Genomic DNA, 25,944 nt, shown 5'->3' on the forward strand with positions numbered 1-25,944 from the left:
GAGACTTAATGGAGGTTTACCAAAGTACAGCAAGTCTTGGACATCCATTTATCAGATACCACAGATGTCCTAAAATAGATCACCAAGCCATCTGAAGAAGAGTGAACAGGAAGGACTGTGATGAATTTGAAAATATTGGGTAAAGACAATGACCATTTTGTGGATCAGAAAAACCAAGTTCGGGGATTTAAAACAGGAAAATGGAAAGTAGCATTTTTTTCTGAAGAAGTATGTGACATAATGCGCTGGCCCTTCTTTCGTCAAATTATGCAGCTTATGGTTCGGCCACCTGTGCTTGCAGGCGATGAGCCCTAACATCTGAAAAAGGGTGCACAGCCCTTGACCAAGTGCGGACATTAGCTGGCCGATCATGCTTGGCCATTGGCTTGCTTCTCCAATCTCAAGGGGACATATTTTCTCATAATTTCAAGATTACTGAAATTAAACAGTTACCCAGACTGTTTGATACCTTGATCATTTAAAATGGAACTCATTATTTTCTCAAGTTCTTTCTCTAATATAAACATTATAATGTCTTCTTAATTTGATGCATGCTGAACATTATGAAGAAAAATGATCTACAACTTAAAATTCTTCACTGTTTAACCAAGAACCACCTCTTAGAGAATCAGAAATGGTCTTTTCTATTGCTCTCAGAATAGACGGCGAATCTCTTGGAGCTCAAGAGTACTCTTTCATAATCAAAAACCCATGGTCAATCAAAAATTATTTTTTGACATCATGTTTGACAAGGAGGCCCATAAAACAGTAATGCATTATTCCCAGGTTTTAATCTAAACTTCAAAAGAAATAAATGAATTAGAAAGTTCAAAAGGAGAATACATACCTCAGGCTGACCCAGGGCGACAAATAAAGCTCGAATTTCCTTGAGTATTAAAACGGACAGTTTGCGTGTGGCCACCTGGAAACTGCAGAGTAAAACCAAAGCAAATCCTTCCACGGCGTGAAGCACACTGCAGTGGGGGCCCCGCTCCGACTGAATTCTATGGCTGGAGCCATTCGCAATCAGCTGTCAGGCAATAAGAGCACATTCGATATTCAGAAAAATAACAACTGAAGAAGAAACTACTCATATGTGCATCTTTTGGCACATGGGACCTCATAATATTAAAATAAACTGCAATGGCTTCTATCCAGACACGACTGTAAGTTCATTATTATTCATGACAGATCACAGATCCCCTTTTTCTTTCGATCCATTGTTACTTTGGAATACCATCAACCATCTGTTACCTTTGATAAGAGAGAACTTTCAAAGGCTATTAATATTAATAAGAACAAAACTGCTTCCATCCATATAGCATTTGAGATGACACTATAAATTGAGTCAAAGTGGCCTCATTTGTTTTGACTCAGATTCCCTATAGACTTGTAGAGACCATTCAAATGGATTTTCAAACATTTACTTTCTAGTCACATGTGCGTATTTGTTTCTTGTGTTTGATTCTAATCTAAGTGTGTGCACGTTTATGCCATGGGTTCAGAAAGTTCCCAAGTCACAACTAAATGGGTCTAAAGCAAAAGGAACCTAGACAACAGGGCAGGTTCCACAACCATTTCAGTTTTCCTTTGACAAACACATGTAACCCTTGTTTGTCTACTATGATCCTTTGGCATGTATATAACACAGGGAAACAGGAATGACCTAGGACTGGGGATCCTGGCTGCTCCTTCAGTGCTGTTGTTCTCCCCTAAGCTTTCACGTTCCTCAGCCTCTCAGCTGTGCTCTTCCCTTGCCAGGCCTCTTTTCTTTTTTTTTTTTTTCTTTGACAGAGAGAGAGATCATAAGTAGGCAGAGAGGCAGGCAGAGAGAGAGAGGGAGCCTGAGCAGGGAGCCTGATGCAGAGCTTGATCCCAGGACCCTGAGATCATGCCAAGGGCAGAGGCTTAACCCATTGAGCCACCCAGGTGCCCCATCCCAGGCCTCTTTCCCATCCGCTCATTGCCAATGTCAAGTTCACCACTGCCCTTGTTCTCTGTGACAACACTTCTCCATAACCTGCTTTTCACAAGGTTTTCATTCATTTTTAGCATTTAGGACCGAGGTGGGAAGGAATAAAGAAATCCTAAGACTGCATATTTTTTCCTCTGTGGATATTGAACAATACAACCAATGTGATGTATGATAGGGCCAAAAAACCCCCAAAACCAAAACCAAAACCAAAACCAAAACAACTGGAGGGCAACTAACTTTTCTATATGCATAATATCCCTTTCCAGCTTGATAAGCATATCCATACCCAGCTCTATATCCATGCTTATAGTCATTTGTTCTTAGAGATTTATAATCATAATTCTCTGAAAAAAGCAATTTCTATTTCCTGAATGGCCTTGTGAATGATAACAAATCTAACCCAAAGGCCTATCCATCCTCAGTTTCTTGGTCACAGTTCACGCAACATGGAAAAATTAACGGCCATCACCAGGTCTCGAGAAAGTTCCTTGGTGGCAGGAAGTAAGAACTCCAAAGGTTCTCCAAGCTGCAGCTTATTCACACAAATACTATATTGCAGAATATAAATCAGTGGGAAGAGTGTTAAAATCACCTCTGAATTTCTGATCTTGTTGCCTTGTTCGTAGACTTTTCCTTGAGTTTGTATGACCAGTTTCCACTGGGTGAGCAGCTGGAGCAGTAACTTCAGGGATGAATCAAGGAGGGTGTGATGCATGTCGTTGACTTCCCGGAGAAGGAAGTTAGTAAAGCCAAACAGTACATCTTCTCTCCAGTCTGAGAAGTCCACAAGTAAACCCTGAAGAGAATTCTGTGCAATATGTCGCAGCTCATCGTCCATATGAATAGAGAGCCTGTGAAGGGAGTAAAAGACAATAAAGCCTTTAGTTTATTAATGTTTCTTCCAGATTTGTGACAGAACAAATATAGTTCTCTGCTTTTATCCATGTCTAAAAGTGGGTCACCCTGTCACCTGCTCTTCATTCAGCTCCCCTTGTGTTGACACCTGATAGAACCAGCATACCTTTATCAGAGTTAAGGAATTAACCTGGGTACAAAGCTATTAACTAAACCACAGATTTTATTCTGATTTCACCAGTTTTTCACTAATGTCCTTTTTCTGTTTCAGGATGGAATCTAAAATATTACCTGGCATTCACCTATATCTGAATCCTTTTTTTTTTTTTAATCTGAATCCTTTTAAATACAATGTTGACTACAGAATAAATTAGTATCAAACCCTTTTACTTTTTTAAATCAACATATAATGTGTTACTTGCTTCACGGGTACAGGTCTGTGAATCATCAGTCTTACAGAATTCACAGCGTTCACCATAGCACAAACCCTTCCCAGTGTCTGTAACCCAGCCACCCTAAACCCTATTACTTTTAAGGATAAGAAAACTGAGTACCACGGAATCTAAGGGACTCACCCAGAAGTTCAGGGAGAATGAGAAAGTAAGGCTTAGATCAATGGTCCATAATTGGTCTCGTTCCACCAAGGGGTATTTGGTAATGTCTAGAGACATTAATGATCATCACAACTCAGAGAGGGCTATCAGCATCTCTCTAATAGGTGGAACCTACAGATGTGGCTAAGCATCCTAAAATGCACAGGACAACTCCCTACAACAAAGAATTATCTAGACCAAAATGTCTACAGCGTCAAGGTTGAGAAAATCAGAGTCAGCTGAAGAATACCAGGGTATTGGTGGTATAACCTAGAATACTGTAATAAAATTAAATCTTGACACTGGTATGAGCCATCAGCTAACATGTTTTATAGATTCTTTTATTCATTTACTTAAGAAACAAATATTTTTGAGATCTCCTCAGATTCAGACACACAACCCTTCAGATACAGAGTTCAGTATGGCCGTGTCTATTGGGTGGGGTGCTTACAGGAGCGAGGGGGGGAGATGATGCTGGAGAGGAAGCAGGAGGAGCTGAGGGAAGGGTCTACAGTCCACCCAGGGAAACAATACAGCAGGGAAGGGGTTAATGGTGTGTGTTCTGTAATCAGCATATCCAGCTCAGTGTCTTGCCACTTGTTGCTTACTAACTGTGGGACCCTGTGCTAGTTAGTCAATCTCTCTCAGCCTCAGAGCCTCATTTGGGGACAATTATTGTACTTATATTTCACAAACTTGTTGTGTGGTTCATGAAGATGACCCACATACAGTGTATAACACTACACTGAGTGTGTAGCAAGCACTTAGTAACTGGTAGATATTATTAGAAAAAATGAGCTGTATCTTGAAAGATATAGGGGAATAACATGATTAGCTTCACACCTGGGGAAAAAAAAAAAGTTAGGCAGGAATATGGAGAATGCCTTGGAGAAGCAACCAGAGTAGGGGCAGAGACCAGCTAGAAGGTCACTATAGTGTCAGACAATAGGTGGGGGCCAGGTGGGTGGCTGACCCAAGGTAGAGAAGTAGTGAGAAAGGAAGACAGATCAAAGACACTGAGGATGTAGAGTTTCCAGCACTCAGCAGCCCGGAGGCGTTCAATGTCAGAGAAGAAAATGGCTGAGTCACTAGGGGCCCCCCCAAAGAGGGCAGATAGTATCCTCAGCGAAGAGAAGAAAACACTTGGACCCAGACTGTATAGGAACATCCTCAAAGTCCAGGATGCCAGCCAATGACTTCTAACCCTTAATCGAAACAAGTCTGGTACAGTCCTATGTTTTTGAATAAACATGATTTCAAAACTTGAAAAACAAATACCTTTCTTATTCTCTAAAGCATAAAGCACACTAATTGGTCCAAATCTGACACTTAGAAACCAGGCAAAAACTTGTTAATGAGCAGATACATATCAAGTCAGGAAAAACATATTTCCTGTCCCAAAAGCAAGTGATGTTCTAGGAAGATGCCGAGAAGGATGATCTAACTGTGGGACCCTGTGCTAGTTAGTCACTCTCTCTCAGCCTCAGAGCCTCATTTGGGGACAATTATTGTACTTATATTTCACAAACTTGTTGTGTGGTTCATGAAGATGACCCACATACAGTGTATAACACCACACTGAGTGTGTAGCAAGCACTTAGTAACTGGTAGATATTATTAGAAAAAATGAGCTGTATCTTGAAAGATATAGGGGAATAACATGATTAGCTGATTCTTCAGGTTAGACCTAGCCCACTAAGTCTAGAGCTCTTACAGGGAAGGCATTACAGTTGCTGGAGGAAAACCTAGAGGCCTTTACCTTGAGCTTCCAATTAAGGACTGTCTATGGCAGGAATTTACAAACTTTGTGTTTTAATCAGCAGCTCTATTTTTCCCCCCGCAAGTTTTAAGTACAGCACAAAATCTGAGTTGAAGCTTGGGTAAAGGGCCTGAAGCCCACCCCTTTGGGGGAAAGCAGTAGATGCACCCTTGAGTCATTCTGCAGCCATGGCTTAAAAATACTAGTTTATAAAGCAAACAAACAAAAATGCTAGTTTATGGGAAAAAAAAAAACCCACTTGAAGTCATCTTTCCATCTTAAGTTTGTCATTTCTATTTATTATACTTAAAGCTATCTATGATCCTGAATATTTTAGGAACAAGCCTCTGTAGAGGACTCTCCGTGGAAAGCACTTTCATAAAGGTGAGCTTCAGAGTCACATGGGAGCTGCTTAGTACATCTGAATAATTTTATAGTGTGAGGTGCACGAATCAGAAGGGAGTGACTTCAAATTCACAGACCAAATCCAGGACCATGATCAGAAGAAAAAGATCCATCAGGAGAAACAGCCCTTTCTGGACTGTTGCAGGATAAACAAAAGGTTATTAGGAAGAGGTAAGGAACCAGCTGCCCTAGAGTATCACCAAGGGCAGCAGAGGGAGAAAAGGGTTTAAAGTGAAGCCCAGGAGACAACGGTTTCCAAAAGGAGGGACCTGCTGACAGGTGGATGGTTAGCCTTTGGAATAGTTCACCAGAAGTGGTTGGAATGTCTTCTCTGCAGGTCTCAAAGAGTGAACATCCATCTACATACAGTGCTCTGAGCTGTATCTCAATTAAAATAAAATACATTGAAAAGTGGTTTATTGCAGCAATATACGCACTGAGACTATAGTTCTCAGTAAGCCACTCAGAACAACCAGCCACCTTCCACTGTACAGACCTAGACTGAAAAGCAAATGGTAAATGGCAAATGGCAAATATTTTTCGGGTACCACAGAAGACTGTGGAATTCTGTATGCACTATGTCATAAATTGCCACAAGTTATAAGGAAACACTGCATAAAAAGTGTTTATCTCCCATTTTGAATCTAACCAATGACATTTCTCACTGCCATTTGGCGGCAGGAAAATTCTGTACATTTGGGCAACCGACTTTCCTCTTCTGAAGTTCAAATCTCCTTCTCCGAAAATAGGAATAAATATGTGCCCAGCTTTCTTAACATACTGTGCATGAAAACGCATTGTACATCAAGGCATCATCTGTTATTCAAATGTAAAGATGCCTAAAAATAGTAACTAACATTTGCTGAGAGCTTACTGTGTTCTAGGCACTCTGTGAAGTGATTTATGTGATTCTCACAACCTCATGACCAGTTATGGAAAGAGGAGGGCAGACACGGAACAGCCACCCCTCCGTGCATAGGTAGTGCTGTGGGAAGCGACAGAGGACGGGAGCCTGTAGACTGTTGAGGGAGACGTCCTTCCTGTGGTCAAGGGACAGAGCAGGAAACATCTGGGAGGTCAGTCAGAGAAAAATGATACCTACGCCCAAAGACACAAGTAACCTCCCTTCTATGTGGAAAACCCCGTGAGCACCCACAACTGGGAAGGGGAGGCTCTGTGAGAGCAGGAAGGAAATCCTCCCTAGGGATCTTATTGTGATGTCAGGAGGGCCTATGGAGCCTCCATGGAGCCTAAGGAGAAAGATTCCTCACACGCTACCATTAGAAGTGGGCGGGGCAATACACAAAACATCAGAAATGTAGTAGCGTGGAGAAAGGGGTTTGCCATTTCATTCCATCCAACAATGTCATGCTAAACACACTAACAGGAGTCTGAGGCTAGAGTGTCTGTGACATTGAGCCATTACCTGAAATGCTGGGAAGGGGCCTTGGGGGACAGATCCCCTCCTTATTCAGGGGACTGAGCTGGGGGATGGGGACAGAGAACTGACATGAACGTTGGTCTTATTTTGCCAGTTATAAAGAAAACCAAGGAGCACTTGGGTGGCTCAGTCAGTGAAACATCTGCTTTCGGTGCAAGTCATGATCCTGGGGTTCTGGGACAGAGCTCCGCGTTGGGCTCCCTGCTCAACAGAGTCTGCTTCTCCCTCTCCCTCTACCCCTCTCCCCGCTTGTGCCTTTTCTTTTTCTCTCAAATAAAATCTTTAAGAAAAATAAAGAAAACCAAGTTTTTCTGCAGTAACAATGTACTGTAGGATGTAACCATGAAGCATCTGAACTAAAAGGTCTCATACCTCTCTGACTAGACTGTATATTGCCTCAAGAGTCAACTCGGTCCAAACGGGAATGCACTATGTCCCCACAGTGTAAAGAATACTACAGGCTGGAAACCCACATTTACTGCTGTTGAATTTCTCCATTTTGTCCTCGGACCCTCTCAAGGGGATCTAGGGACTCATTTTCTCAAAGGTTAACAGGACCCAGGGTGTAGGTCGAGCCCTCCATTATCTCTTCCTTGAGGAGAACAGCCTCCGGCTTCTAAAGTTTATGGAAAAGGTCTCTTCACAGGCTTGCCATACAAGCACAGTCATTTTCTTAATTTCTAAGCCTTGAACCCTCAAGAATGTTTATTTGCTCTTTCCCCTCATAAAAACAGTCCCCATTGCTTTGAGCTTTGTAAGAATGTACATAATAATAAACATGATGCACCATAAATAGCATGGACATTCCAACCATGTCTAACAGAATTCCCTTTGGCATGCCTGGCACCAGGGTCTTCTGCAGATCCAGGCGTCACTGGATTCGGTGATCAGAGTGATCCAGAAGTAAGAATCTCCCATACAGTCACAGCAAAATAGTGTCACAGACTGTACCTGAATGTGCGTGACATTTAGAAAACTCAGTATTTCAAAGGCCTAGTACACATAATCATCCCCAATTAAAACTTCACTGACATCAGCAAACTTTCCTTCTGCTTCAATTTAACCGATAACTTTTCCCCTGCTGACACATTTTCCCTGGATTAACCAAAGCGCACATCTGTGACACGTAGCCCTCTCCACAATCTTATGAAATAGGCGATATTATTCCAATTATTTAAAAAGATTTTATTTCTTTACTTGAGAGGGAGAGAGAGAGTGACCGAGGGAAAGCAGGAGCAAGGGGGAAGGGCAGAGGGAGAGGGAGAAGCCAACTCCCTGCGGAGTCAGAGCCCAATTCACCAGGACCCCGGGATCATGACCTGACCTGAAGGCAGACACTTAAGGACTGAGGCACCCAGTGCCCCAGTATTATTCCAATTTTATCAGGGAAAAAACTCTGAAGGCTTAAATAATTTGCCTAGATCACATGGTTAGGAAGTAGCAAAAGCAGGGAGGCAAAATTCAGGATTTCCAAATGATTCTATTTCATTCCCAGATTTTGCTATTTCCTCCAAATCTCCTAGATGGTGTTCTGCCATTCTCTGGTGGCTCAGAGGCCATGAGGAGCAGTCTTCTGTCCATTAATTTCTCACTGCCATGTCCAACCCTTTCACTCAGCATCCCCTCCTCTGTGCACACTAGACTCCGACTCACCCAGCCCCTCCCCTTGTCACCCCTGGCTCAGCGACAGGCTGCTCTTCACCTTGGCACCTGACACCTGCCTCTCAGCATTTCTTACTCTCTGGCTTTGCCAGCATCTTGGGAGACTCAATAGTATAGGATCTTAGCTTCTTCTTCCTGAGGTTCTCTCACTCCCAAATAACCTTTTTTCTTATCCTTTGGGAATCTACCCTTCATTCCTCCTTAGGTCCTCTTGCCCAGCGCTGGAAGGCCCTTTGTGATCCGGGCTTATGGTTCCCTCTTTTCCGCTGCTTCCCTACTTCCAATGATTGTGTTCTTTGCTCACATTCTGGTTGTCAGCCTGAGGCAAATTAGCAACCTAGGCTGCCAATCATTTAACTTCAAAATCCTAAAATATGTCCTAAACATGGAATGGAACAGAGAAGGACGCACAGAATGGAGGTTGCTGATGACAGGAAAGGAGAGGTTACACGTAGCAGTGACCAAAGCCAGCAAGAATGTGGATGGCTGTGGTCAGAGAGCACCAGGGCTTCCAACAGTGGCTTTCAAAGTAATGGCTCTCCAGTCATCCTCACAAGCCAGCCCTGTCCTGTGCCGGCAGTGACTGGCAGGAAGAAAGGGGCAGCTGTGTCTACGCTTGGAGGGCAGTAGGCTACAAATGACATTAACGGACCAGAGAGAGTGATCAACAGGAATCCAAACTGGCCGTCCAGCGCAGAAGGCATGATGACCACAATGACCAGGAGTGTGGTGCTCCGTGGAGATACTCGGAAGCCATGGGGCGGCCACTGGTGGTTTGCAGTCACGTGGGACCAGGGCTTGGGTTATTCCATTTGGATACTGATGGAAAAGGTGCTCTCCAAAAAGGGCTAGCAAATGTGGGTATGCAAAGTAATGCGTAATGCATTAATATTTGTTATCCTTCTCTTGGCTTTCCTCTATTCTACCATTATCAGATTAAGAGCCTAAAATATTTTTTATCACATTATTCTCTCTCTTAATACTGCATCAGTCCAAATGCCTCAGCTAATAGAAAAGATTAGCTGAAAATCTACCTCTCCAGTCTTTTTCTTTTCTTTTCTTTTTTTTTTTTTAAGATTTTATTTATTAAATGTCAGAGAGAGAGAGAGAACACAAGCAGGGAGAGCACCAGGGGGCAGAGGGAGAAGCTGAGCAGGGAGCCCAATATGGAACTCCATCCCAGGACCCTGGGATCATGACCTGAGCTGAAGGCAGAGGCTTAACGGACTGAGCCACCCAGGCGCCCCTACCTCCCCAGTCTTCTTTCTAGGTCTTATTTCATTGACTTTCTAAATTCCGTCTCCTTTCCTTCCTCCCCCCTTCCCTCCCTCTTTTCCTCCCTTCCTTTCTTTTTCTTCCCTTTCTCTCTCTTTTTTTCCACATTAAGGGTGATTTTGTTCTTCATTCCATTCCATTCAAACACCCATGTTTCTAAGGATGTCATGTTCTAAATTGCTTTTACATAATGTCACTTTTGATTTTTAAATTAAAGACACACATAACTGTCAACTGGAACTTATCAACATGAGAAATATGATACTTACTTCACTGTAACAACATAATTTCACTTAAAACAAATTAACTTGAGGTTCTAGTTGGACTGCACATTCTCACGGACAACGTTGGGAGAGTGATACATATACGACTTCGGGCAGCTTTCTGAAGCACTAAAATTAGCTAAGGATCCCCATTTCCTAACTTCTGGGTGCCCCGGGGGTCTGTGGGTGTCAGACTGGGAATCGGACCCTGCATGAACCCTTCTCCAGGCACATTTATCTCATTTCCTGGCCCCACCTCTGTGTTTCATGGTATGCTTTTCCTTTCTGAGCCCTATCTCAAGATTCACTTTCTCCCAGGACTGATCTGCTGACTTCCTCAGTCCCCAGTAATCCCACTACCCACTGAACTCACTCACATATCACACTTTTTGTGCCATTAGTTTGTACAGTTTCAGGCCTTGGATTGCCAGTTACCTTATGTGCTTGTGTATTTGCTTCTACATTGGATTTTAAGCCCCCTTGAACATGGGGAGAAAAACATACACTTTTTAAATTCCTCCTTGCTTATACATAGTACCTAGAATAATGCCTCATTTAGTAAATATTTGTCAATTTTTAATAATAATTCTTTTTTTTTTTTTAAGGAATCATGACAAAGGATTACAATCCATTTAATCAAATACACCCACAGTTCTCACCTGGCCAGCAAGTCAATGAGTTCAAGTTTTGACATCCCATCAGGAAGCAGTCGGGGGATAGCAGCAACACAGGTCCTGAAAAGATCTATTTTTGGCTTTCTCTCACCCCTAGAATTTGAAAACAAACATAGGTTAAAGGCTACAAAAGTTTTTTTAAAAAATTAACCAAATATGTGAAAAAAGACTAGAATCGACAACTTCCGAATCACTGCATGGTGTTTGCTGTATATTATTCTCAAAGTTTATGACCTTTAGAACAATGGCCAGTTCTAAGAGAATGTACAGAGATTTGAATCTTAGAGGTATATATCCAAAAGGAGAAATGCCAGTGTCAACAGTATTCTACCATACAGTTTGCCATTCAGCCAGCTTCCCTGGGGTTTGGTCCCTATGGACTGCACTTAAACCACTGAATTCACTGACATGCCTAAATGCACCCGCGGGGGACAAATACAGTGCAATAATTCCTACACTCAGCATTTAAAAATAGGATTTTAGTGGATACAAGGAATGGTGCCTCTAACAAGCATGACATCTGGAAGCTTCTCTCCCTAGTGAGTTATGCTTGTCCTCTGGAGTCCCTGCTGTCATTTAAAAAATTAAGTGCTTCCAAAAATAAGTCTTTCATAATGTCAAGTAAAATCCTGAAATGTATATAGTTTTTCACACAATTCTGAGTTTTAAAATCATTCTGATGAGCCTGACCTCTATGGAGATTCCTTCCCTCTTTTCATCGCCTTGGGAATATGAATGCTTGAAGCCAAGATAATTAATATCTTGTACATTCTGTTGTAAAATCTGAAGGACTGCTACATTTTATGACAAATTGTTTCGATTTTTAGTAGTTCAAATAGGTAACTGATCCTTAACCACATATTTTATCAAGAAAAACTACACTACCCATCATATTCTTCCAAGAACCTAAGTGGTGAAATATAACAACATATTTAAATTCTGATAATTCAGTCTTCTGAGAATAAATATAAAATTGTCATGAAATTAACGCTATTGTAGGACACAAAGACAATGATGAAAATGCAAAGTAGGATAAAGTCATTCTTTCTTGGAATAGTAACTGTGGTCAGAATAGAAACACAGCAATTGGAATCTGCCCTCTCTATAACCAGATGGCAATTCTGCTTTTTAGCATGGCTTTGTTTAACTTTGTTAGGAATGCATACAAAACTGCTTATGTGAAAAATAACATATATATGTTGACTTCTCAAATACTCTGTTTTTGCAGAAAGTTATAGGATTATCTTCTCTCCTTTTCCATAGTCCTTTTGGCATGGCGTGCACGAGGACTGGAGAAGGGACCATTGCACACTGGTTTATAATCAGCTGAAGAAACGAGAGGTTTTCAGGTGACACCCCAAATAGCTGTACAGAGTTAGAACCTAGGGATGGCTCCTAATTGTTCATTTGCAACATGGTGAGGTGTTTCAATAGTTCTCCTAGCTTGCTCACCAGATGTTTTAAGCAGCTGGCATTATTTGTTGGAAAACAGGGGACCCCATTGACCTGAATTTGTAAGGCAAATTCTGCCAGGCTTCCAGGCTGATAAAATGAGCCTAGATTAGAAACTCTGATGGGTGCATTATTTCCTTTTACTACTTTAGTCCTTGCCCTCTGGGCTTTTAAAGATTTATTTATTTATCTTAGAGAGAGAGAGTGTGTGCATATGAACAGGTGGGGGATGAGTAGAGGGAGAGAGAAAATCTCAAGCAGACTCCCCGCTGAGTACAGAGTTGCGGGCACAGCTTGATCTTACAACCCTGAGATGAGTCAGACACTTAACTGAGTCACCCATGCTCTCCTCTCTGGGCTTTTACAGGAAGTGAACCCCCAATAGCAGAATTTTTATGAACAGATACTGTTATTATTTGCTAGCATGTGCCACAAAGGGGATGAAGAATGGAAATGGTGCAACCATAAAATGCTAACATTCAAGTTTATACCCTAAGCAGGATATGGGAAAGTGAAGGATTGACTATCAACTCCAAAGATGATTTCCGTTAGCATGGTGTGGACCTCAACTGTCTCCTCCCAAATGCTTATGATTCTCTAATGTTTCTTTTTGTCTTTGGGAAATGTAGCAATGAGTTATTCTCCACTCAGGCATCCACCTTAAAATGTAGCAAGGAAAGTATTCCTAGTCCCATTTGGGGGTCTTAAGATGAATAGGGAAAAGTAAAGAATCGTCTTAGAAAAAGTTCAAGGTATTGGTTAAAATTAAAAAAAAAAAAAAGTTTGAATATATTGTTTTGGTCCTGACTCTATTGTATGACCTCTTTTTCCCCCCATTTTTAAAAGTTATTTTTATTAACATATAATGTATTATTTACCCCAGGGGTACAAGTCTGTGAATCATCAGGCTTACACATTTCACAGCACTCACCATAGCACATACTCTCCCCAACTACTGTAACTTTCCATAACCCAACTACCCTCTCATATGATCTCTTGATCGTAAATATCGTTTTCCTTTAAAAGCCTTTCTTTACTAATTTTAGGGGAAACAACTACAATGCAGAAGTTTTAAAAACATTTCTTATATTTTTTTATATTATCAGTTGAAAATTGCTTTAGTATTAGTATTTAGTATTAGTATCTACTAATGGGGTTAAAATTTGATTGACAATCTGGCAATATGTGAGGTAAGAACTGGAGATGGAGACAATACATATAATGGGATTCATCTTTGTCAACTTTAATTTTTGTGATTTATTTAAATGTGATCATTTAAAGCAAATGAATGGCAAGCTGCAGGAGAATATGCATTGTAAAATCCCATTTTTGCACAACAAATGCACATGTACATATATTTGTGTACAAATATTGTGTATATATATTGTGTACACATATTGTGACAAACGGAAAATTCTGGAAGGAATCACACTGAGTCCAGGAATAGTCGCAGATATCAAGTAGACCTCTGAGGAGGGGTTTACCTTTTAATTTTATATACCGCTAAATATGCATTTAAAATAATTTTGTATGTTTTCCTTTGTCTTATCATGTATTATTGCATCATACTTCATTTTTCACATGCTGCCATTGTAATAAAAATACACACCCACAATTTGAATTTCCCCGTATAGGTACAACCTTTCAACTAACTGTGGTTTTTGGAACCAGAGATGCTGAGGAAGAAAGGAAAGGTTCCCCATTATATTTTAGGGAAATTATGCCACAGGAGCCAAATATAACTTAATTCATAGTTCAACAACAAAGTCTGAAGTCTTTTAAAATGTAAACTTATCACCTAATCCTAGTTCCTGCCATCATTAATCCAAAACAGCAAATTCAAGTTATAGGAGTCTCTTCTGCAGAGCTCTAATTACAAAGCTACATCTTAGATTTTGGCTAAGAACATCTGATTTCTACATTCAAAACTACAATTTTTTTCTTTTTAAGATCCAGTATTGCTATGACACGGTTGCATAGAGATTATTAGGCACATTTAACTCTCACAGTTCAGGAACAGTCACTAGACACAAGTGAATTTGACTTATAAAGATAGAATGTCTGTAAAGTGGGGAAATCACCATAGCACACAGATAGTGACAGAGCTCAGGAGCAAAATCTCCCTTCTAGAAAGTGTGGACCAGTGAAAGAGACTTGGGGTCCATTTTCTAACTTACTGGTCCAATGGTACTTGAGACATATGTGAAATAGATCAATCTCAGGTTTGACCTTATTTTTTGAGTTAGTCAAATACTGTCAAAGGACATTTTTACTATCCTTAATACTTCATAGAACTCTGATGCTAGGAAGAGGAGAACAAATACAGAATATGTGGGAAGAATAAATGAGAGAAATCTCTGCTGGTACATTCTGGCTAATTAACAACATAGTCCTCACTGTACTCACGTGATCATGTCTTCGGGTTCTTTGTTTAGCATCTGAACATTTGTTAGCATCATACACCTTCCTACTTCTTTATCAAGGTGCCTTAAAATGTTGTCCACAGCTTTTCGTACTTGAGAGTAATATAGTGACATGCCTGGAAAACATGCATTGTAGTTACATCTTTGACTAAATCCATTAAGGAATGAAATCCTAGTTTGTTCATCCTTTATGACATGTTCTTACTGAAGACCATCTATGGGTCAATGACTTCATTAAGCAGATCCTAATTCAATCCCTTTTCCATAGAACTCTTAGCATAGTGTCCTGGACTTGGTGGATATGCACCAAATAATCACTTGAATTTAATAAATAGAAATTCTAATTCTTCAGAGGGAAAAATTTTCTAGAAGAGTTAAAACGAAGAGGGAATAAAAAGGTTGACTTTTGAATTTTTATGTTTTTGAGTAGTACAAGAAAATTCACCACCGTTATTGATTATATAAATAAAAATTAATTCTCACTTGGGGTCCAGATTATAATAACTATTATTCTCTGAAACATATGTGTGGATGTTTTTTACTAAGATAAAAATGACTTCATAGAATAAATTTTAAAATGAAAGAAAGTATATTTTAGTTATAGTATTTTTACTGTTCTCATTAATTACAGTGTCAATGTTCTATTATGAAAGACATGTATAGCCTATGTAGTTCACATACATATATGCATTTTATATATTTATGTGTGTAATACAAATGAAAAACAAATTATTCTGTATTTAAAATTTGTACTCCAATGAAATAATTGTTAATGATTATTTCTCATCCATTAAATCTGTCTGAACTCATTTGAGCATTTCCTAATTAAAGATAAATATTTTAAAGTGAAGAAGTCTCCTCAAATTTCCCTAGGGTCTTTGACATAAAAATTATTTTAACAAAGGTTGTAGTAGGTTTCTAAATTCAGGGATTCAACAAGGAAGAAATCATCTCTTTGGGTTAAAATAGCTGAACTAAAAAAAAAAATAATCTCATGTAGGCTAAACCCACAATATAACCTGGAGTGTGTGGGATCTGGAATGTTTAAAACACAGATTAAACTAATTTTGCTGAAAAAAAAAAAAAAAAAGGAAAGGAACTATAAAAAATGAACAAACTAACAAATGAATATTTATATGGTTGCTTTATAAACAGGATTATCTACCAAAGGATACAGATGGCTTAGAAATTTACTGTAAAATGTAGATAATCAATATTAGGAATTTGAAAAGACCAAAGATAAAAGTCTAACATTTAAATGGCAAAATGTTTACCAGGAAGTTCCAGGAAGTTTAAAGGGCAGTAAAACAAAGCACAGCATGAATCAATCAAAACAATGTTGGAATGTCCTACCAGTTACTTCTATTAAATTTTTTTAACAGTGTATCTCACTGAGGGTAATGATCCTCTGGTCATTATAAGGACTTCACAAGGCCCAGCTCTAACAAAACTTTGAGACCCACCTATCATTTTGGCTTCTTCTTCAGTTAGCGTTTTACTCAGATACGTTTTCTTCACTCTCAATGTGTTTCCTGAAGGGAGAACAGCTCCTGTCACTGGCATGGGAGGCTCACCATCTTTCTGCTGCAAGCTATCCGCTATTACTAAGAAGGCCCGTAAACCAATGTTCATTCTCTGTAAGAGATAATGTGTTCACGATAAAAAGAAAAACCCAATTATTATAGTTGCATTAAACAATCAGTCTTTGAGAGAACTTAGCACGGCTTGCTATCTACATTAGTATGAGAAAGTAATTTAAAAGGCAAAAGACTTTAGGTCAAACCTACGAACCTAAAATTATGTTTCTGTCACTGTTTGTTGGCACACTACTAGAAAACCAGCAGAAAGATTTTTGCTCTACTTGGAGGGTATATGTTTGAGATGATCATACTCATGCTGTTTTGGTGCACTTCAAATGCAAAGGCAGCCATCTTCTGGAGCAGCTGCAGCTAAAGTAAACTGAGGTAAACTAGGGACTCATAGATCTCCTGGATGGAGAGAGATGCCACATGTGTTAATTCACAAAGACCAAATAAAAACAACAGGAATTCCAACTGTGAATCACAAAACACAGACGGTCTGCTCTGAATTGCGGGATGATGACTCTTGATTCAAAAAGACTGGTAAGTTTGAAAATGAATTTTAAAAATTCCATGCCGCTGAACTTGTTACTGATAAAACACATGGGCTTAAAAGAAGAAATGCCATTCTGAACCAGATCATTATCTTCCTCTGGCTCAGGTAAGGGATAATACTGGCTCTGAAAGATGACTCGGTGAGATAGTTGCTACCAGTAACAATGTCTTAAAATGTCAGAAGGTACTAAAACATCTGTATTTCCTTAACAGCCATGTGTAACACATTTATACTCATATTTTCATCAAGTAATATGTGAAAACATATTATAGGAAGTAATAAATTTCCAAAGTAGGCTCCTATCTAAAGCAGAAAATAAAACTTATTACTATCAACAAGATAATCTACTGAGTCCCTAAAAGGTATCCAGAATTGTTCATTAAATTGACCATTTTAAAATAGCCTTGCTAGGAATATATAATTTTTAAAATAGCCTTGCTAGGAACGTATAATTATTCCCATTTTTCAGGTGAAGTAGGTAGAAAGCCAAACTTCCAAGTCAGGTTTGTCCAAACTGTCTATTCTGTGGTATATAATTATATTCTATAACAAAAAATAATGTTGTATTCATTTTGAAACTGTTCAGGCCCCAAGGAAAGATGATATTTCAGCTAGGACTTGAACATCTGTACTGATGCAATGTGTACTTTCTGATTTCATAGCCTTTAATAATATTCTCTCCCTCGTTTCTAGAATGAAAGAGCATTAACTTTAAAATAATTAACTGGGCATGAAAGTCCATTCATTTCCTCATTTATTTTAGTAGTTCATGAAATGCGTTCTAGGCTTGTGTATTCTTCTCAAGACATAGCACTGTTTTGGGTGAGGAAGTAGAATGTTCAACTCAGGAAAGGCAATATCAGTAGAAGAGCCATGGATTGACAGAAATGGTCAAGCCTCAATTATTTGCAAGTGGTATAACCAGTTTATGAACCACCCCAGCCCGTTGTCTCAGCTTTCCTTCTCTCAGGATAACACTAAGTGCAGAAGTAATTGGGATAGTTAGGGACACATATTTTTTACGTCATCTCATAAACAATTCCTTTTTGTATTTTATATAGTTCTGCATTGTACTACTCCCTTTTTATTATCTGTCTGGTCTTAAGAAATTATTTAACTTTCCGAAGTCCAAGTTTCAGCTTTCTTTCTGTAAAAGGAGGGTAATAATACCTATTGATCATACAGGGCTATGGTGAAGATTAGTGCTCTTGCTGGTAATTATATATTTGTAGGTTAGAATCTCTATTTTTTATTATTTTTATTTATTGTTATTATTTTTTTAATTTATTTGAGAGAGAAAGCATGAGAAAGGGGAGGGTCAGAGGGAGAGGCAGACTCCCTGCTGAGCAGGGAGCCCTATGCGGGACTCAGTCCTGGGACTCCAGGATCATGACTTAACCTAAAGGCAGTGGCTTAACCAACTAAACTACCCAGGTGTCTCTAGAATCTTTCAAGTTTATTGAGACATAATTCACACAGAGTAACACACACTTTTTTGTTGTTGTTGTATGGTTCTTTGAATTCTGAGAAACCTATATGGTCAGGTAAAACTGCCGTCAAAGTCAAGATATAAAATTATTTCCAATACCCCAGAAAGTTCCCTTGTGCCTCTTTACAGTCAGTGGACACCCCCCAACCCAGCATCTGACAATCGTTGTCTAATTTCTGCCTGATAGTTTTGCCTTTTCCAGAACGGAATCAAACAGTACATAGCCTTTGTGTTTTGCTTCTTTCATTTAATGTCAAGCTTTTGCGATGTTGTTGCAAAATCAGTAGTGTGTCCCTGTTCACTGCTGAATAGTATTCCACTGTAGTATAGTATTCCACTGTATTAAGGATGTCTGACTTGTTATGAACTTAGTTGTTGAATGTTAATTCCTCTCCTATTTTTAGTGGCTGTCACTAAGTTGCTATAAATATTCATACACACCCTTTTGGACTTTTGGAGTTTTAATATCTCCAGGATAAATGCCTTGGGGTATAAAAGTTGGATCCTATGGTAAGTAAGTGTATATTTAACCTTAAAAGAAATTTCCAAACTGTTTTCTAAAATGATTGTGTATTTCTGCATTCTCACCAAAGTAGTATGAAATTCCAAATGCTCTAAGTCTTTCTCAGTACATCTCACTGTGGTTTTAACTTGCATTTCCACAATGGTTAACAATGTGGAACATCTTTTCATAAGTTTTTCGGTCATTTGTATTTCTTCTTCGGGGAACAGGCTCTTCATTTCACCCATTTAAAAAACTGGGTTGTTTATTTTTCCACTGTTGAATTGTAAGAGGTCTTCATATTCTGGGTACAAATGCCTTACCAATATGTGTTTTACAAGTATTTTTGCCCAGTCAGTGGCTCTATGCTTTAATAACAGTATTTATTAAAGTGCAGACATTTTTAATTTTGATGACGTTTATCAATTTTTCTCTTTTGTAATTTATGATTTTTGTGTCCTAAGAAATTTTCACCCAACCAAAGTCACAAAGATTTTTATCCTCTGTTTTCTTCTAGAAGATTTACAATGTTGGATTCTACCTTTAGGTTTATGATTCATTTTGACTTAATTTTTGCTCACTGTGCAAATTATGGGCTGAATTTCATTATTTTGCAAGTGGCTATCCAATGGTCCAGCACCATTCCTTGAAAAGACGACACTTTATTCATTGAAACAGCTTCAAACTGTTGTTGAAAACAAACTGACCATCGATGCATAGATCTTTTTCTGGATTCTCTGTTCTGTTCCATTGGTTTTTACATTACCTCTTCGGCCAGAATGATACTACTAGAGCTTTATAGTAAGTTTTGAAACCAGGACATGCTAGTCCTCCAATTTTCTTTTTTTTCTGAATTATTCTAGCTCCTGATAGTTTCCACATAACTTTTAGGATGATTTTATTGATTTCTACAAAAAATGCTATAGGGATTTTAATTGGGATTATTATTGGCTTTAGAGTTTAATACATAGATTAATTTGGGGACAACTGAGCTTTTTGCAATCTTAAATATTTCAGTCTACAAACAGTATTTCTCTCCATTTATTTTGGTTGTCTATGATTTTTCTCAAAGTTTTTTAGTTTGCAGTATATAAACCTTATACATAATTTGTTAAATTTATTGAGTTTTTGTTTTCATTGCTATTGTAAGTTGTTCAATTTCTATTTTTCATTACCATAATATAAAAATACATTGTTTTTATATATTTATCTTTTTTTTTTCAAGTAGGCTCCACACACAACATCACAACCCTGAGATCAAGAAGTCGCATGTTGTTTTGACTGAGCCAGCTTGGAAGTCCCTATATTCTTATCTTGTAACCTACAAACTTTCTAAAAGGATTTGTTAATTATTGTTTTTGGTAGATTCTTTGATATTTTCTACATAGGCAATCATGTTGTTGGTGAATAAAGAGTTTTATTTCTTCATTCCCATTCCATATGCCTTTTATTTCTTCTTTTTGCCTCTGGGACTCACCAGGACCCCAGGTCCATGTAATTTTAGGTCAAGGCAAGAATGAGAGAAATGGATGACCTAGAAACTTCTCACAGATGAGTAAATTCTTATGATGAGGAGGATGCATATAGGAAACCATCTTAGTCTGAACTAAAATGAGACATGTAACTGGAAACTATTTAACTATGGTGGGACACTATAGACTTCGTAGTAAGAGAATCCTTTACGTCTCCAGGTCTTGCTCCACAAGCTATTTCCAAAATATTATTTAAGACACAAATTGCATATATCCCTCGAGAAGCTGTGCCCTAAAACATATTAGATCAAGTGTGTGAGTCTGCTTTATAGACTCTTCTCCCCCTTGTGTGTGTTATTTAGGGGGGTCATAAATATGCCTTTAAGCTTCTAATTACCAACTACTGATAAACTCTCCCATAACCCTATAAGCCCAAGAGAAATGGAAGAAGATACTCAAACATCTTTTTGTAGTTTTGAACATCAAAACCCCCAAATTTCCAACTGCTCTGCACAAAGAGGGTATCTAATCACTGACTGAAGTCTATTCATTCAAAACCTGACTTCTGAAATTCCATTATCCATACTATTTAGTCACATAACATGGACAGAAACAAACAGAAGACTTTTTAGAGAAATGTCCTTTGTCCTTTTCCCCAAAGTTGTGAAGTAAAGGTATGGCTCTGTCCATACATGCTCTGTTGCAAGTACATAAAAGGATCATTCATACCTCTGGATTGAGACTGAAAGCTTTTGCTGGTTTTCCCACACAAAGAAAATCAAAAATAATTTCTTTCATTGCAAAATCTAAACGTTCCTGTAGTGAAAAAGAGAAAACAAAACAAAGATGTTAAAATACAAGTTCAATGCAAAATGTCTATTTTTATTCTAAGCACCAAACAGGTGGCTGCTAAAAGAAGCAAGACACTGCTCAATTTCGTGCATCAAGAGAAACCCTGTAGGAAGACCGTGCCCACTGGAAGCTTGGGTGAAGCTGCCTCTGTTTTCATGGGTTGTGCAAGGATGCTTTCATTATATAATATGTGGAATTAGCCTCTAAAGCATGGAATGGCTAACGACAAAACAAAAACAGAAGCAAATCCCCCCAAAATGAGAACCCCAAACACCATGGAGGCTTATCCATAGTCTCAATACTTCCTCCTTGTGTAGCAAATGCTGATAACTTCTTGAAACTCAGTTTAAAATGTATTTTTAGAAATACCACTGCAAAATGACCATTTTCTCCTATCCTCTAACATTTCAAATCCCTTGGCTCATATTTTAATGGACAATTCTGCAAGTGAAGTGAATAATCAACAAATAAGATATGCAATGGTACTTAAGTAGGGAAGCACAAGACGGATGCTAACAGCTAGAGACAGTGGCCACTATGATAGGACAGGTTCAATTTACATGACATAGTCCAGAATAATCAAAGGACATTCTCAGCCACATGATAACTATATGCAGAAAAATCACATTAATTCATCTGCCTGCAAAGCAAGGAATGTCTTTTCCCTAAGTGCACATATTACAGAGGCATCTCATTATACCAAACACACAGAGAGATATCTAATATTAAGTCGTCTGTGAAGTAACAACTGAACCTTATATCTTTAAATCAGTATCAATTGTACCTAACAGTAATTTCATGCCTATAATTTCTCCTTATCCACATGGCATTCTGAAGTACAGCAGGCAAGAATCTCGCCTACATTCTACAAATAAAGAAACAGAAGAAAGAGGTTCTCTGACTTGTGAACGGTACGGAGCTGGCTTGTGGCAGAGGATGAATGGGAAAAATGATCTTTTCCCCTTGTTCTGTAAATGGTAAGGAAGTCAAAGTTGGAACATAACAATTCACCCACAAAGTGTTTTAAAAAGTAAAAATCTTGGGTCTATAAAGTAAACTAAATACTAAAAACCATGTTTATTATTATTGGACCCAATTTTAAAGGAAATTAATACCTGCAAAGTTCTTAGAAAAGTTCTTGGCAAAGAGTAAGTGCTTAAGAAATGCTAATATTCCTATTTCACTCTTCTTTCTCACAGGGTGAAAGAACATTTTTATTTACTCTTCAAATTTCACAAAATCATCTTTTGATTTCCTCCAAACATCACACGCCTTGCTTCCTCCTGACTTGCAGAATCCAGAGCTGAGAATCATGACAAAACTGGGACTAGGAGTCAAGAGACCCTTTTACTAATAGGCTCTGTGACTTTAGATGTCTCACCCAAACTCTGTCTCTCAGTTCCGTCATTTGTCAAATGCTGAAAACATTTGACGTACACGTCACTATTTGTTTGGAAGAAAAAAAAAAAGCCATGTGTGAAAACACTCACAAAACCATTCTGAAAACTCTTTACACATAAGGTACTACTTTAAACTCTTCATCTGGTAGTACTTCCTAGGAAAGAGACTGGCTACTTGAAGGCAATTAGATCACTCCCACTGCCAGAAGCTTCTCCATTACCTGGGCAATGAACTGGATGATTTTCACAAAGATGTTCAGAGGCATATCCCTTGGCACCACACCACGGGACCCTTTGGGGAAAAGTGTTGTGATGATGGTTATAAGACGGCTGAAAGATAGGAAGAAAAAAAGAGAAGACAAGCAAGATTGGCTGAGCTCCAGTTCTGTAAGGGAAAATGGCAGATGTTTCATCTTATCTATGTATCAGAGAGAATTCGGAAAAAGAAAACAAACCACTTCATCCCTTTCCATTAGCATAATTACTCTATGAAAAGTTTTCTGCAAAACTAAGGGCAGTTGGAAAATAAAAGCCATTTGCTTTGCTAACATGGTGAATGCAGTCTTGGACATGGAGCCTCTTGATCCCGGTAGAGGCTGAAATTTCTGTTAACAGCTGCTGAGCAATGACTAAGAAAAGCTTGAAAATGTCTTTACCACTTATATCTTTTAGAAACTGTCAACTTTGAATGGTTACTAGTTTGGTTAGTATAGGTAGCAATAAAAATAAATCACCTCATTGGCTGAAAAATGGTTACCATTAACTCAGGGATGTAGTTAATTAACCAAAACCAGCTCCTTACCTCTGAGTGGCTGTGTTGCTTTCACATTTAATTCGAATCATGTAAACCCAAAGTAATCTGTACAGAGATTCCAGCGCAACTCGAGCCATCTTGGGGTCTTTATTCTATGACAGAAACCAAGATGTAAGATAGCATTAGATTTAAGATTTAATTAAGCTTAAGTGGAAAAAAAAAGATTAAATGGTAATATATGGAGAATACTTTTTCTGAATTCCTAGACATGCAGGGCCCCTATGAGGCACCTGAATCCTTTGGGATTTGTGGGGTATGTGACTTCAGGTGCCCATTGGGTAAATAATCTATGAGGAAGGATCTAAATGGTCATGAGGGCAGGACAGAGTAGTTCAGGGGGAAATCATGTCACTCTCTCCTTTGCCATATGAATGCTTGAAATTGTCTTCTTCCTCCAGCCCTAGGAAGCCTGTATTCTCTAGCATTAAGAGAGAATCAATGTTCTCTGTCTATAATTGATTATGCTCTTTTTGCTTTGATTCCCGAAACTTCCCAGGTCCTCATCTAATTACTCATAAATATTTATGGAGATGAATGTATACTAAGCAGGGTGTTAGGACATGGGATATAGAGATAAAAGATAATCCCCTTCCTTAAGTTGTTCACAACCTCTGGTGGATGAGAGATAGATAATAAGCAATCAACTCTTAAGGCAGTAGAAAAAACTGGTAGGGAGAGGAGCTAGAGAATGGAAAGAAGAGTAAGCGATGGAAAACTTAAGGAGGGTCAGGAAAAATTTCCAGGGACAGATGAAAACTCAGATGAACTTTAATTCATTCATTTACTCATGTGTTCATTCAACCAAACATCTGAGTGGCTACAGTGGGCCAGGTCCTGTGTTTGGCACAGTGTGAAACTGTGAACAGTGTAGAAAGATGATGGGAATAGGGAACACTTGGAAACTAAGAGAGCTGGAGAAGATGGGTCATGTTTGAGAACCTGGGAACAATTCATACATCAGAGCATGGGGCCAGGTGAAAGAGTAGAGGTTGATGAGGTCTGGGAGGAAGGCAGGGGTCCCATCTGGGACCCCACTTGCCATGATTACTAAAAAGACCAGGGTTCTTATGAGGTGACGGGACACCACTAAGATCAAGGAGACCACGGAAGAAGATCCTGCATACAGTGTAGGGAAAGGAGCAGAGGCGGGCAGACCAGCTATGGCAGAGATGCTGGCTTCCAGGCAATAACAAGCCATAGAGGAAAGAATTGATCCTTTCCCCACTGCCCATCTTACCCTAATTATATTCCTCTTGATTTAAAAATCACGGGTTGGGTGGTTTATCTGATGCCTGTGGGATCCAGGCAACATTTCTTGGCAGGGCATAACTGACCGATCAATATGTGGTTTCTGCCTCCTTTTCCTCTAGTCTCCTACAAGCTCCCTAAACTCTAGCTAGATCATGTTCATTCCATTTCCATGTCAGGAGTGGGTATCTTTTTTTTTTTTTAATATTTTATTTATTTGATAAGAAAGAGAGAGCATGCACAAGCAGTGGGGAGCGGAAGGCAGAGGGAGAAGGAGAAAGAGGCTCCCTATTGAGCAGGGAGCCCAATGTGGGGTTCCATCCCAGGACCCTGGGATCATGACCTGGGACGAAGGCAGATGCTTAATGAACTAAGCCACCCAGGCACCCCTGGGTGAACCCTACCCCTTCACAGTCTACTTGAATGTCCCTCCTTTGTGCAGACTCTCTGGTTCCTCCCCAGTCCTCAACCCCATCCCACTAAAGCTAATTATTCTGTCCTGAGTGTCTTCTGACCTTCATACAACCTCTAGCATACAACCTTATTTAGATGTCCAAAAGGAAGGGGAATTGTTTACCTTGACATCTATTACAATTTCCAGCATTCTTCAGGGGGTCGATAAATGTGTGCTGAACAGTATTTAAATGTCACTCTTAACTTTCTTACAGGTTTTTTGCTTTTATGTGACTTTTCCACCCTTACTCATTTTTTTATCTTGTCATAATTGCTTTAGCTCTTTTATTCTTAGTGTAGATAATTTAGATACTGATTTTTATAGAATTCATAAGTGTTTAGATAAAGTTCATTTCTAGACTATTTATGTAAATAAATTCTATGGAAAAAGCAATTAAGAATTTTTTTTAGCTTTAGGAGAAATAGAATAAAATTTTGGTGTGATCATTATAAAATTCTAGATTTCTACATGCTTTCAGGTCTGTTCTTAGAGTTTGTTTTATTAGTCTGTCTATTCACAGGCCAATTAATATCAATTAAGTTTTGAGGCTTTAAAATGTGTTTTATTACCATATTGTGCACCAGAAACCAGTATTATACTGTTATATTAAGTAACTGGAATTTAAATAAGAACTTAAAAAAAAATAAAACAAATGTGTTTTATTATCTGGTATGGACTATCTTCCATCCTCCACTAGTTTCTTTTTTTTCTTTTTCTTTTTAAAGGGTTTTATCAGATATTTTTCCATGTTTATTCTTTCAAATAAACTTTATAACTACTTTTCCAGCTGTAGGAAGAAA

General features: G+C 38.8%; 1 protein-coding gene across 7 annotated transcripts in view; it reads right to left on the minus strand.

The window, feature by feature from the left end:
* FRY (FRY microtubule binding protein) overlaps window positions 1-25,944 on the minus strand; it is a 437,325-nt gene that overhangs the window by 118,829 nt on the left and 292,552 nt on the right. For all 7 annotated transcript variants that reach the window (XM_059144289.1, XM_059144291.1, XM_059144290.1 and 4 more), the window contains 8 exons: window positions 23,431-23,534; window positions 22,850-22,958; window positions 21,106-21,192; window positions 16,241-16,412; window positions 14,761-14,893; window positions 10,888-10,995; window positions 2,568-2,826; window positions 848-1,030 (listed from right to left, as the gene is read on the minus strand). In XM_059144289.1, the coding sequence (XP_059000272.1) occupies window positions 848-1,030; window positions 2,568-2,826; window positions 10,888-10,995; window positions 14,761-14,893; window positions 16,241-16,412; window positions 21,106-21,192; window positions 22,850-22,958; window positions 23,431-23,534 (1,155 nt within the window). The remainder of the gene's footprint in view (window positions 1-847; window positions 1,031-2,567; window positions 2,827-10,887; window positions 10,996-14,760; window positions 14,894-16,240; window positions 16,413-21,105; window positions 21,193-22,849; window positions 22,959-23,430; window positions 23,535-25,944) is intronic.

This window comes from Mustela lutreola, chromosome 13, assembly GCF_030435805.1.
Source record: "Mustela lutreola isolate mMusLut2 chromosome 13, mMusLut2.pri, whole genome shotgun sequence".
Lineage (NCBI taxonomy): Eukaryota > Metazoa > Chordata > Mammalia > Carnivora > Mustelidae > Mustela > Mustela lutreola.